This window comes from Antennarius striatus, chromosome 13 (genome assembly GCF_040054535.1).
Source record: "Antennarius striatus isolate MH-2024 chromosome 13, ASM4005453v1, whole genome shotgun sequence".
In the NCBI taxonomy this organism is placed as follows: Eukaryota; Metazoa; Chordata; class Actinopteri; order Lophiiformes; family Antennariidae; genus Antennarius; species Antennarius striatus.
The window spans coordinates 19937329-19951865 of record NC_090788.1 but is presented as its reverse complement, the minus strand read 5'-3'; the positions used below and the strand labels follow the sequence as shown (position 1 = coordinate 19951865).

Below are 14537 nucleotides of genomic sequence, written 5' to 3'. Positions count from 1 at the left end.
TACACTCAGGAACAGGATAAGATAGAAGATAGATCAAAGCTAGTGCTCTGATCTACTGTATAACAGTAGGTCAGAGCACTAGCTTTGATATTTGACCTATGGAAGTAGGTCAAGGTTAAATTTTGAATTCAGGCTTGTCGCGTAATGTTGCAGTCTGTGACTGTGTTGGTTCTAGTTTCTGTTTTCATTCTGATCTGATTCTGAACGATGTTTTTTTTTGTTAATGAGTGGATTCTCTCCTCCACATCGGTCACTCTTGATGCTCAAGATGCCTCGGTCACATGACATGGCTGCTAATAAAGTTATTATGCTGCTCGTATCATTTTATTTTGTTGTATTTATTCGCCACACCTTAAATGACATTTCCATGAAAATATTGTCTGATGTTAATCCGGTCCGTGGAGCAGAAAACGTTGGGGACCACTGATCCAGAGGGCTGCGACCGCCCCCCCCCCAAGACTCATCTGTCTTGCAGGACGGGACACCGTTGGATGCAGGGATGCATCTCTCACGTTTGAGTTCCTGGAGATAAAAGCGACTGGCGCAACATCAAATCAATAGTCCATCAATGGGAACATCTCCTGAAGATTAAAGAGAAACTCCGAGGGAAGGGACCCGACCCGGCCAATGGGGAGAGATTTAATTGATGTGAAGAAGGGTGACGGATGAAAAGGTGCACACTGACGGTGTTTTAATGGGATGGACTCTGTAAAGGATCCTTTTCTTTGTGTTGGTGCATTAGCAAGAGACCATTTTGACTAATTATTTATCAATTCCAACATCTTTAATTATTTATCCACCTTTTTAAGCGTCCCTCCTGTATTAACCTGCACATCTTCTCTGCCTCTTCATCCTCATTTGTGGTTTTTCTGCTCTTTCTCCCTCCTTGTGGACTTCATCCCTGCTTTCATATCTTGTTTGTCTGCTTTGTAGATTCAGAATTAGCCCACAGAATGTCTCAGTTATTAATGCGGACCATCAGCTCTGACATTGATTAGTTCTCCTGAGCTCAGAACAGAAAACAGAAACTCCTGCCTGCAAGTGAAACCCGATGAAACTGTTTTCTATCCTGCAGAACAACTTGTCACAACCATCAGCAAGCCCTCCATAAAACGACTTCAAAATGTGAGCTCCGTGTGTGTGTGTGTGTGTGTGTGTGTGTCTGTGTGTGTGCGTGTGCGTGTGAGGGAATGAACAAGGCTTCTAAAAATATTCTCCCGTAGCGAGCCGACCACACTGCACTGAGCCGGTCTGTGGTTCTGGCCGGGGGTTTGTTGCTCTCTATCTGAAGCCACATCAGAGCCCTGGACCCGGGGTAACGTGATCTAGACGGGCAGAGGAGGGTTCTCCCTTGGATTCAGTGGAGGGATGGGTGGTCAATGATGTAAGGCAACACTTGGGAACAAACGCTCATGGCTGCAGCGACATCCTAATGGGTCCGGTGTGTGTCCGCCATCTTTAATTCTCGTTCCTCTTTGTCTTACACCATCTCCTCTCCTTCGTGTTTGTCTGGTATGCTTGTGATTACCGTTTTTTCCACTGAGACACAGGCGCGCTGCCAGGGTTTCACTTTTGGGTAAGCCAAAGTCATTTTGGCTGAGCCTTTCAATTATAAAAGGTAAAAGTGTTTGATTTCCTCTGACAGTTTCCAACTAGTCCCACAAGCAGAGGCGACTGATGTAATTGTGCTGGAGGCCTGAAGTGTGTGTGACACAATGTTTGAAGTCCATATAGGGTCCCCTCAGCCGTCCATATATGGACTGGGGTCACGTTACCCACATCTCCTATAAAAGTGCTGCACAGAATTCAGTGACATTCACACATGTTGTGTTGGAGCATCTCATAACTGGTGTCTCGAATTTGCTTTTTCTTTTTTTACATTTTTATTGCAGATATACAGAGATTTATATGATGGATTGAACAGAAACGGATATATTTAAGGCTGAGGACTCCTCAGCTCTTCCTCTCACGTTCTCCACATAGCTCTCTAGTTCCAACAGGACATTTTTAATCGTGTGTTTTGTGTTTTTGGCCGTCATCTCCAGTCAGTCCACATCTTGGCTATCCTAAACATGAGCGCTGAACTGCAGCCTTCATTCCTCATTAAACGTAAAAGCTTTGGTTTTTAGTCATGAGTTCCATTCGTTAGAGCACATGTGTCAAAGTCAAGGCCCCGGGGGCCAAATGTGGCCCTCTACATCATTTTACGTGGCCCGCAAGAGCATAAAAGGTAAGAGTATCAAAAAATAAATAGGTCAAAAGTTTGCTTTGACCAAAAGTACATTTCCCACAATGCAGTAATTCAGCCCATTTTAACACTGGCAAGAACGTTGTGAACAAAGTTTATGTCCAAACTTGTGTTTGAGGTTATTTTTCTTTATTCATTGATAGTTTGATCCTTGATTGATGGAGTTCTATGGGTTTAATAATCTAACAAATTAAAATAATGCATAACAGAAAAACATTTTTTCTGTGAAACTGAAATGTTTGTAACTTGAATAAGTAATAAATTCAGTCATTTAACATTAAGGAGAAGTTACATTTATTTTACATTCCAGTGAGTTACATTTAGTTACATTCATTAGTTACATCTGGTTCTCCTGCGTTAGAGGAACGAACCTGAACATATCAGTAGAACAGCGTCTATTCTCACCACAGCTGCTGACGCTAACCGCCCGCAGGCGTCCTCCAACAGACGGAGGCGTCGGTTCTCCCGTCAGACGGAGCCAAACCACTGGTGGTGAGAACCGGAGGAGGGCTGGGAGGGAAGCTGAAGCCATTCCTGCAGGTGTTTGGATCAAAGTCAGCCAGAGTGGAGCTGAATCCAACCCGACGCCGTTGTGTTTCAGTCGGTTTCTGCCTGCAGGACCCCACTGACAGTAATGTTAAATGATTGATTCTTTTATTATGTAAGTTCACTGTGGCAGGTAAAGACCAGCCTTCATGTCGGAATCTGCTGTCCTCTGGTTCCCCATTGGGCGCGTTGGGGGATTTCTGTGGGGGACGGGGCTGTGTGAATATAGAGGAGGTCTTTGTGTTGAATCTGTCCTTCTCTGGAGGGTCAGCTGGGTTTAGCGTATGACTTGTGATAAAGAGCACAAGAAAATCTAAACTGGAAAATTATTCTTTGAAGAATCCACCAAAAGCGGGACTTTCTCCATCCGACAATACACAGATTTCAGTCGGGGGGGGGGGTCATTTTCTTCATGAACTGACGACTTTTTGGTCCACAAAGTACGTTAATATCCGCGTAAATGCTGATGTCACCAATCGTCAGGCCAGTTTATGTCAAAATGTGTGTTAGACTCCATCTTATTAGACGTCCAGTTGTTAAATCAATGATTATTGATTAACGATTTTGGAGATGTCTTCTCAGATGTGAATATTGAGCTTTTTGTTCCTCTGCCCTGATGATGAATTAGTGGATTTTAAACCAGGAGAATCAAAACGGAGACGTCCTTCTTCTTCACCTCTTTATTTTAAGTGACCCTCCACTCTAATCAACTTAAATGTGTTTTTTTTTGGCAGATGAAATCCTTTTCAGAAAAAGTTTCTCCCACGCTGAATTAGTTTCTGGTCTTGTTAGCTGACATTAAAAACATTGACTAATAAATTTCTGAATCCAATCAGTTTTACATAATGAAAGTCTGGCCTTGAGTCTCTAAAGCCTTTTAAAGGAAAAATACGGCTTTCACCAGCGTTTTCACCATAAAACAATGGTAGCTGGTTTGACTTTTCTTCCTGCCGTGGAGGAATCCTTTGAGGAAGACTCGCAGAGTTCAAGCAGTCAGTCTATATGAGGAGCCGACAAAAAAAATAGTTCAGAAAGTGGATGAAACGTGGGTTAAGAACTGTCAGTGCCATTGAGAAACATAACTAGCAAGAGAAAAACGCAGGTTTTTAGTCAAAAATTTTGCTTTTCAGTTAGTTTGAAGTTTTGTAAAGGTCAAAGGTCACCCCTGAAAGCACTTTGCATTCAGACTTTTGAGAGGACCCTTTATTTGTGAATCGTTTTTGTGTCACCTCTGAGCGTTGACGTGGACACCAGTCACCATAAACACCCCCCTCCCTCAGGAGCGTTCACGGCAACAACCGTAATCTTTGCTAAAGATCGTCCTCCGATCGCCTGGTCTCTCTGGGAGACGATGAGAGGCTTGAGCTGATTGGACGGCGGCCTCAGGGCTGATAACTCGCGCCCATCCCAGCTGACTAGAGGCGAGAGGCAGGGTACACCCCGGATGAGACGCCAACTCATCGCAGCAGATGAACGCCCTTTTTTTTTAACATAAATCTCTAAATAGAAGGGACTTTCGGAGGGAAACGTTTGGTGTTCATTTTTCAGCAGAAGCTGACAGTTTGTAGAGAAACTGAGAACAGGACGCTACGTATGACTGTCGTTTATTCATACAAACATTCATAGAGTTAATGTCAGAGCTGTTAACCTGTCAGTTTGATTGACACCGAGTGAGAGGAGAACACGCTGACTGAAGTCAACACAACGGCGGTTTTATTTTAATTGGACGTGAGCGTTGAATCCATAAAAATAACACAAGGGAAGTTTGGGAGACTTTTTCTGTGATGTTATTCTACCTGACTCTGATTGTGTTTACAAGTTTATTCTTCAAAAAGCAGCTGAAGTTATAAAATTAAGTGCAAATTTGTGCAAATAAACATCTTTGCGTTTTCAAAATGTAGATTTCTTTAAATATTTATAGCTAGTGTGTTTGTTTGTGTGTGTGTGTGTGCAATGAAAAAAGGCGTATCCAAAGGATATTTCTGTTTGGGTCTGAGGATGTGAGGGCCATTCAGTGCGCCGTACCCCCCCCCCCCACGCCTCGGGGTGATGCTATTGCATGGCCGTCAATGCTTCCGTAACTCCAGCGCCCCCGGATGAGATTATTGCGATACAAACATCAAAGCGGCGGATCAGACAGAGCGCCGCGTGCACGTGAAGCCAGCCGGCGACCCGGGGGCACCGAGCATGTAAGCTGATTGAGACGTCTGCCTCACCAAAACTTGACTTTGTTGGGGCGCACGCCAGACGTCGGCCACACCCCGAACGCCACAAACACACACATGGAAATAGGTGAGATTAAAACAAAGGTGTGAACCGTCATAACCTGTGTGATTCTAGTATTGTGGTTTCTGGCGGACATACCTGAGTAATAAATAGATGAAGGCAAACAGGAAATGCGTCACCGTCTGGGGTTTTTCTAAGACGTTTCCCATTTTGGCGCATGTTCAGTTCATTTCGGCCGAGACGGGTGAGTGAAAGCTGTAGTCTGAGCGGGAGAGGTTTCACAATGAGTCCCGCAGACGCCGGTCGTCCCCGTTTAAGTCAGCAGGAGGAGGAAGTCAAAGGTCACGCAAGATCGGGTCAAATTGTCATCCTGAACGTCAGCCTCCTGGTTTTGCCCGTCACACAGCTGTGGGGTATTAACACCGGAAAGACTTTTTGTATCCCTGATGATCAGGTCTGCAAACTTAATAATTTACCCCCCATGATTCTCATGATTTCTTGAGTAATTAAAAATACTTATTATTATATATACGCTGTGCCCTCGTTCCTTGCGGTTAATGCGTTCCAGGAACCACAAGCGTTTTTGAATTCTGCGATAGAGCAAAAAAATTATCGTATTATTTAAGGTATTTTAAATGTTTATGAACCCCCCCATACTGATATTAAACCACCTTCTGTCTGTATTACCTTTATAACACTCTGATAGACTGTTTAAAGCACTTTTATGTCTCACAGAAGTCCGAGACTCACGGAACGTAGCACACTTCCTGATGCCGTCAGCCAATAGAATCCGTGTATGGTATCACGTGACTGCCCACCAAAAATCTGCGGTGAGGTGAGGTCACGAGTGTTGATGCGCGAAGGCGCCAAGGCGTACTGTAATTAAAATATTTATGATTACATTTCTTCTACTGTTTTGTGCACCCATCTACAGTTTGCTTTATTGATTATTGATTATCTATAGTGATTCAATACGTCAGTGGATTAAAGCTTATTTTTACCTCAGTGGAGGTAGAGATGTAAAAACCAGAGGGGGGGGGTGATCCCCCAGTCCTCCCCCAGCGAGTCCCACCCCGGTTAGACGAATGTTGTTGCTCAGAGGAACGAAGCGGATATTTACGAGATGCTAAAACTGCTACCTTTGATAGCGTGTGGGTTTGTGTGTGATTGGTCAGGCCACAGCCTCGTGTGATTGGGCGCCTCTGGAGGAGGCGGGGTTTGTGGGTTATTATTTTATTCTAGGCTACAGCTGGACCCTAAAAATCTTTAGCCGCTATCTTTCTGGACCCACATTTGTGTTCAAGTTTTCTTTCCCGGCTGGAAAAATAATGACACACACACACACACACACACACACACACTGACACGCAGCGTTTGTGCCTTTTGGTTACAAACAGCGGTTACTGATTCATCGTGGCCGTGGCCCAGATGTTCCAGTGGTGTGTGTGTGTGTGTGTGTGTGTGTGTGTGTGTGGACGGCGGTGTGTTTGTCAGTGTATTTGCATGCACACCATTGGGCGTGTCCTTGCATACATGCGTTCATGCATTCATATGAGTGTGTGTGTGTGAGTGTGTAATTGGGGAGTGGGCGGGCTTGTCGGGGCGGGGGGAGGGGGTGGCCCTTTTTTTAAACATAGCTGTGTTGTTATGGTCGCCTGAGCTTTGATGTCGTCCAAACCTCCAACTAAGAGGCTCTCATTTTGGGCTCCTGACTCTGGAGAAGGGAATGACTTCCAGATTGGGACCAGGCTGACTGCTGGGGCGGGGCGGGGCGGGTTGTGGGGGGTCACGGCGGACGGATCGGTTGATGTGTGAATGGGAGTCCAGGTGGGGAGGGGAAGGGGGGGGTCCTAAACAGGACGATTCCCAGTGGGGAAATGATTGTGGTTTTTAGCTGAATCAAAGAACATGAACGCGCCTGCAGGAACTTTTTACTTCTTTGTCTTACAAAGATTCTCTAAACCACAAGTGTCAAACTCCTCATCATTTAATGTGACCCGCGAGAGCATTAAAGGTCAGAGTGTCGAAAAATACATCGGTAAAAAGTGTGCTTTGAGAAATACTACATTTCCCACAATGCAATAGTTAAGCCTGTTTTAACACTGACAAAAACGTTTTAAACAAAGTTAATGTCCTAACTTGTGTTTGATGTTATTTTTCTTTATTCATTGATAGTTTGATCCTTGATTGATGGAGTTCTGTGGGTTTAATAACCTGACAAGTTAAAAGAATTTATGTTAGAACAGAGAAACAAACATATTTTCTTCTGCGTAACTGAAATGTTGGTAACTTGAATAAGTAATATATTCAGACTTATTAAACATTAAGGAGTAGTTACATTTATTTTACATTACATTGAGTTACATTTATTTACATTTATTAGTTGCATCTGACCCTCGGTGAAAATGAGTTTGTCTCCCCTGCTCTAAACGCATCGTGGTGCGTTCGTGGCCCAAATCCGGCCAACAACCCGTGTTCCATTGGACAAACCTCTATCGACCTGCAGATGTGATTAGCTGATGATGATGATGATGATGATGTCATACTCAAAAGCATTTCAAATGAATGAATGATGAAGGTGAGATCCAATACACTTCACTACTGCAGAGGTGCATTTTGGGAATTTTAAGCATTTTTTTTTGTTCGAATATGAAATAATTTATATTTTTAGTGACTTAAAGAATGTTTCTGTAACTTTTCTGAAACCATCCACTCCTGGAGATCAAGAGTGTGTGTGTGTGCACGCGCGTGTGTGTGTGTGTGTGTGTGTGTGTGTGTGTGTGTGTGTGGCTTCAAACGCAGCAGTAGAAAATGTCACTGATCAAATTGAGAACGCTTCATTTTCTGTCTGTTTTGTTTTAGCTAAATTATCAGAAGGAGGAAACCTTTCTGTACAACTTCAGAACCGTGAATAGATTTCTTTTTAAAAAAACCAACTTAAAATATTAGATTTTCACATGAATATGAATAACTTTGAAGCCAAGATCATTTTATTCTTCAAATATTTGAGATTTCGGCCTCTAGGAAGCCGTTCATCCCAAAAATTTCGCCACCAGTTTTTTTTTTTTCACTCCGCAGAACTGGAATTTTTAATTAGTTCATTTCTCTGTCAGATGTTGATTTATCTGATGACAAACGTGACGCCATCATCATCATCATCATCTTCATGTCTCTTTGTGAGGAAACTCTTTCCTGCGAAGCATTTTGATTGGAAGCCACTTGAAAAGATGGCAGAGCGAGATGAAACCGCTGTTTACTTCTAGCAAATAGGAAATGATTAATTATCTATTTATTTCTGTTTGTTTCCACCACACCAGGGGGCAGAACGGCTGTGAAAGGAAAGGGGTTGTGAAATGTGAGATTAAAGACATTAGACTCAAAAGCTCTCTTGGAAGGAGGGAACAAAAGAGAGGACGCTTTAATTTCCGCTTCAAATATGAAAAAAGAGACGGAGGTACTTAGTGGGTCATCTGGAAACTAAAGAATAAATTAGAGGTGTTCTATCAGCATGAGGTCCTCCTGAATGAAAAGTGTGTGTGTGTTTCTGTGCATTCATGTGTATGTGAAATGCATACGTACATGTGTGTGTGTGTGTGTGTGTGTGTTTGCATCAGGGTCAAGGTGGAGGGCCATCATTACAAAGTGATATGTGAGATCCCATTAACTCCTGCATTCAGCAGCGCAGCTCTGTTCAAACAGCGCCGGGATAAAAGGCGGCCCCCAATATGATGAAGAATCAAAGGCCTTTCAAGTGAAATTAAACTACAGAGGCTGATTTAGCGTCGCGGACGCACACGGAGAGGCGTCGACATCTAATTGGAATTTATAAAGTAATCTCATCTTTTGAAGCAATTATATCTTTGATGTCATCAGCTCGGGTTTATTATGCAGTTTCTGTTGGACAGAAGAGGTTTTCATCTAGACGCTTCCCCTCCTCTGACCCTGAAGGGACGGGGTCGTATAGGACCATCCGTCCATCCGTCCATCCAACCATCCATCCATTCATCCATCCATCCATCCATCTATCCCAGGACAGTATGCCCCATGACACAGACCATAATAAAGAGATATGGCATTTTTTGTTTGTTTCCATGGAAACTTGATTTTTTTTTTTAGGTGAGGGCGGTCATCCTGCCTCTGGTATATTTTTTGATTGTTTCCATGGAAACTTGTTGTTTTTGGGTGAGGGGTTTTGATTTTGTACGTATTATTGGTCCTCCAGTCTCATTTTTCCATCCACTACACGATGCATCGTTACACACACACACACACACACACACACACACACACACACACACACACACACGTTCAGTATGCGGTGTGTGTGTGTGTGTGTCCTTCAGATGTGATGGAGATCAATACATTTGGACTTGAACATGTTGCTCATTTTCAGAAGCTTAGAGCTAAAGTGGAGGAAGTTGTGTGAATCTTTTCAGGGGTTCCTGACCACACCCCTAAAACCGTCCCATGAAATAAATAAATAAATAAATAAACCTTCAGTAAAAACAAAACTGTTTACTGTTGTTTTATAATGTATCCACCGAAAATTTATGTCAGCAGGCAAGGGTGGCTGTTGTAAATTAAAGGGAGACTGATACGTGTGTGTGTGTGTGTGTGTGTGTGTGTGTGTGTGTGTGTGTGTGTGTGTGTGTGTGTGTGTGTGTGTGTGTGTGTGTGTGTGTGTGTGTGTGTGTACCCCACACATGCATGAACACACTTGCCTGTCTCAGCTAAGGTAATTATGTGTAAGTTGTGAGTGTTAGTGTGTGGTGGGGTGAAGCGGGGGGGATTTTTTAAGTACAGGGGGGTTGATAATTACGGGTTGAATGAGAGTCTCAGTCAGCCTCCCTGAGTGTGTGTAAAAAAAGGAAGGAGCAGCTAAAGCCACTTCAAGGCCGGCTAATTACCCGGAGGAAGAGAGGAAACATAAATGGACGATTTTGCAGCTCTAACGTTTCGGTGAAACGGCGACGTCGACCTCGGCACGAGAAAGGGAGCGGCAGAGACTTCTGAAGGCCTCGCTGCACACATGTGTGTGTTTGTGTGTGTTTGTGTGTGTTTGTGTACAGGAGCGAGCAGTACGGCAGTGAGGAGACATGAGGAAAAATTTGGGTTTTAAAAACCCCCCAAAGAAAGCATCGCAAACCTTTTCAGACGATAAACACAATAACCAGGATGGCAGCAAACACACCAGATTTGAACGGAACAAACCTGAGCAGCGCCGACACGAGAGGGAGCAAACCGACACTAAAGACCCCCCTTTGTTTATTTAGTCTAAACAAACTCAGGTTTAGTTCAGGTTTAAGTCAGGTGTAGCTAAAGTTAAGCTCAGGTTTTAATCAGATTTAGCTCAAGAGCTACACTTGAGTTACATAAGTTTAGCCCAGGTTTAAGTCAGGTGTAGCTCAGGTTTAAATCAGGTGTAACTCAGGTTTAGCTCAGGTATAAATCAGGTTTAACTCAGGTTTAGCTCAAGTTAAGCTCTGGTTTAGTTCAGGTTTAGCTGTGGTGTAGGACAACCAGCTTCCCTTAGAGAAGGTAAAAAGCCTGTTTTTAAACAGTGACTTTGGTGCCGTGTCACAATCACCTGTTTGAATTATATCTGCGTTGTTTCTATTTGTACTCTAACCAGTTTTTATCAAACTACCAGGCCAATAAAACCTGAAACACTAAATGTTTCCCATTCCCTTCCGTGTGACCTGAAGGCAGCGTTACCCACTTTACGTCAGTGTGTGATGGAAACTTCAGGGGCAGCAGGATTGGAGGCCCGAACAGGAGGAATGACTCCTGCGCCTGTTTTCATGGGTGAATAATGGTCTTACGTTAAGCCCTGCTTAGCATCGTATTTAATAAAATGTTGCCATGACAACACGTCTTTGTTCTCCTCCTGTAAGGTGGCCAACAGGCCACTCTGCCTAAATCTTTGCATATTCCTGAACCCGCAAGAATCCTCCTCCATCTCCAAGTGCGTCTGCAGGTTATTATGTATGCAGAGCACCTTATTTCAACCCCAGCCCCACCCCACCACTCCCCCCCCAACCCCCCAGCCTCACCTCCCGCCCCTCGGCTCTCCGCTACAGAGGCAATGCGTTTTGTTTTAATGTCTCCCAGCATTAAAAGCGGTTTAGCAGTTTGATCTTAGCAGCTGTGTAGCATGCACATCAGTGTGTGTGTGTGTGTGTGTGTGTGTGTGTGTGTGTGTGTGTGTGTGTGTGTCCAGTGGTAGCCTTGCAGATTGCGTTGGATAGGAATGTGTGTGTTAATGTGCAGTGTAGTGTGTGGAAGCTCTGACTTTAAGTGATAAGGTATTCACTTTGTAACCCAGCAGGAGGCCCAGCGAGGAGCTGCAGATCAGCTCCTCTGTAGTGCCGATGTTACACACCAGACAGACACACACCACACAGACACACACCGAACAGACACACAACACACAGACACACACCACACAGACACACAACACACAGACACACACAGCCTCTGCAGGCCTGGTGTGAACGTCCGTCGTGTCTGATCCAATCAGAAGAGAGCAACTCCCAGTCTGCCAGTTCATACCTGACATTATGATCCACGACCATGTGCCTCTAGACCAGCTGTGATTGGCTAGCGCTAACACACACACACACACACACACACACACACACACACACACACACACACACACACACACACACACACACACATTCATTAGTTGTGTGTAAACTGTGTTCAAACACTTGTTAAATGTTGGCGCACGAAGACAGACTAGACACCGGTGTCGTCTGCAAAGAAGTGACGTCTTGTTGTCTTATTTACTTCAAGAAGTGTAAATGATGCTGCAGATGCTGTGGGGGGGTTTGGGGGTCAGGAGGTCAGAGGTCAAACACAGCTTCATCTGGCTGGTAGCTCCGCCCACACCTGCTCAAAAATATTCTTCCGTTCTCATTTAACCAAATGGAAATCTGATTTTTGCTTCACATTCCCAGTGCATTTTTTTAAAAGTCTTACAGATACAGACAGACGGGGCGTGGAGGGGGTAGAAATCATCAGGGTGGGTGTCGGCATAGCAACAAAACATGTCAAGGCAAGACACAAGTGAATGTAGAACATCCTCTATAGTAGTCTAGTATAAAGGCCTGCAGACCAACACCGAGTGGAAAGCTTCATCCTCAGCCTCCTCTTCATCACATGTTTGTTGGTCTGATACTCTCTTGGGTTTGGGTTAGTTGGGTTTGGGTAAGTTAGTTGGGTTTGGGTTAGTTATTGGGGTTATTTGTTAACAGACACATGAAAGCTGCTTTCTCACGCAGCCGCTCTTCATCATCAAAGGCTGATCGATCGATCGATGGCCTCCTCCCAGCGGCGCTGAAAACCAAAGACGGCAAACTGCAGCCCATCTGTTTGTCCCAGACTGTGTGTGTGTGTGTGTGTGTGTGTGTGTGTGTGTGTGTGTGTGTGTTTTGTGTGTGTGTGTGTGTGATTTGTGTGTCAGAGGGGAATTCCAGATCTCCACACCCGAGTAGATAAATGCAGAAGAGCAGGAAAGAGAGATTTCCTCCAGATCATTTTCATGTTTGTTTTTGTTTGAATATGAAATCATCTGCGGGGAAAGAGAACTTCACCCCCCCCCCCCCTCTGATGGTGTTCAACAGTCGCATGTTGGATCAGGACACGTAACCAAACATGATCAGTAATCAATAGTCTATTTACAAATGAATCATCAAAAACTGCTAAAAATATTTATCTCATGAAAGCTGCAGTAATGTTTTTAATCCGTCCTGCATCCAGAACTTCATCAACCACATTTTTATTATTTTTTTCTCCTCAGTTTTTCTTCCTCTTAATAATTTTTTACTGCAATAAAAGGACAAAACATGTAATTTGGTGGAAACGATGGAATTTAGACTCAAAGTCATAAAGACGGACTGGTGGTGCAGCAGGCAGATGTAGACGGACTGTATTCATCAGTCTGCTTGTGAATGGTTGGACATCCATCCCTTCATCCATCCCTTCATCCCTTCATCCATCCCTTCATCCATCCCTTCATCCATCCCTTCATCCATCCCTTCATTCATCCCTTCATCCATCCCTTCATTCATCCCTTCATCCATCCCTTCATCCCTTCATCCATCCTGAAGTCCAGCAGATGTTGTAAAAAGCAGCGAACAAAAGTCTGGAAAGATCGTGATAAAAATTTTAAAAATATTCGAAAAAATATCAAATGAAATGTGCAGCATCGCATCCCCATATTTTTAACAAATCTCATATCTTATCTCATCCCATGTTGTCTCATTTCATCTCATCCCATTTCATCTCATCTCATCCCAATTTATCTCATCTCATCCTGTCTTATTTCAACTCATCTCAGTCCATTTGATCTCATCCCATCTTATCCCATCTAATCTCATTTTATCTCTTTACATCTGTCTTATCTCATCCCAATTTGTCTCATCTCATCTTGTCTTATGTTATCTCATCTTATTTCAGCTCATCCCATCGGATCTGATCTTATCCCATCTTATCTCATTCTGTCCCATCTTATCTCATCTCATTACATCTCATTTTATCTCATCTCATCTCATCCCATCTTATGTCGTCCCGTTTGATCTCATCCCATCTTATCTCATTCCATCCGTTCTCATCCCGTCTTAACTTATCTCATCCCGTCTGATCTGATTTCATCCCACCTTATCTTTCTCCTGTCTGATCTCATCTGATCTTATCTCATTTCATCCTGCCTTATTTCATCACATCCCATCTCATTCCGTCTGATCTGATCTCATCCCATCTCATCCCGTCTCGTCTCATCTCATCTTCTATCCATAACCTCCTAGAGGTTCTGTAGCCTTGAGCGTCTCTTCTGGTCTCCGGGGGTGTCTCCTGCCTGCTGAAGTCTCTTCCAGTGAAGTCATGAGGAACTATTTGAGCCAACGTGTCAGCGCACACACACACACACACACACACACACACACACACACACACACATTGTTCTCCGAGTCTCTTTATTTCCACCGACAAACCCGCCCTGCAGGACGGCTGAGGGGTTGACGTGCCTCCAGGCTTTGTTCGGCGCGTTTCCCCGGCATTGAAATCAGATCCATATAAATAAAAGGAAACCCGATTCCTGGCCACACTGGTTCTGGAGGATCGCCGCCGCGTTCAGCTGCTTTAAATTTAAGAAGATAATAGTTTGTTTTTCCATCACTTCTGTCATTTCCCGTCTAGAGCCGTCCCACCCAGTCTGAACAAAGGTGTGTGTTCCGGGGAGAACACACACACCCGGTGTGTGAGCACACTTTTTGACTCAACACATGTGTCCCCGTCTCCTCTGACCCGACGTCGTTTTGTCTCCACAGTCCAACAAGGTGTCAGTGGTGCAGCAGCCCCACGGGATCCACCCCCTGTCCTCCCTGCTGCCCTACAGCAACGAGCACTTCAGCCCCAGCCCCCCACACCTGCCCACAGACATGAGCCAGAAGACAGGTGAGACACACACACTCACAGACACACACACAGAGACACACACACATACACACACACA

At 44.2% G+C, this 14537-nt stretch overlaps 1 protein-coding gene across 9 annotated transcripts in view; it reads left to right on the top strand.

Moving 5' to 3' along the window:
- The window catches only part of tcf7 (transcription factor 7), a 51546-nt gene that overhangs the window by 18398 nt on the left and 18611 nt on the right, over positions 1-14537 (top strand). For all 9 annotated transcript variants that reach the window (XM_068330830.1, XM_068330823.1, XM_068330822.1 and 6 more), the window contains exon 4: positions 14353-14479. In XM_068330830.1, coding sequence (XP_068186931.1) covers positions 14353-14479 — 127 coding nt within the window. The remainder of the gene's footprint in view (positions 1-14352; positions 14480-14537) is intronic.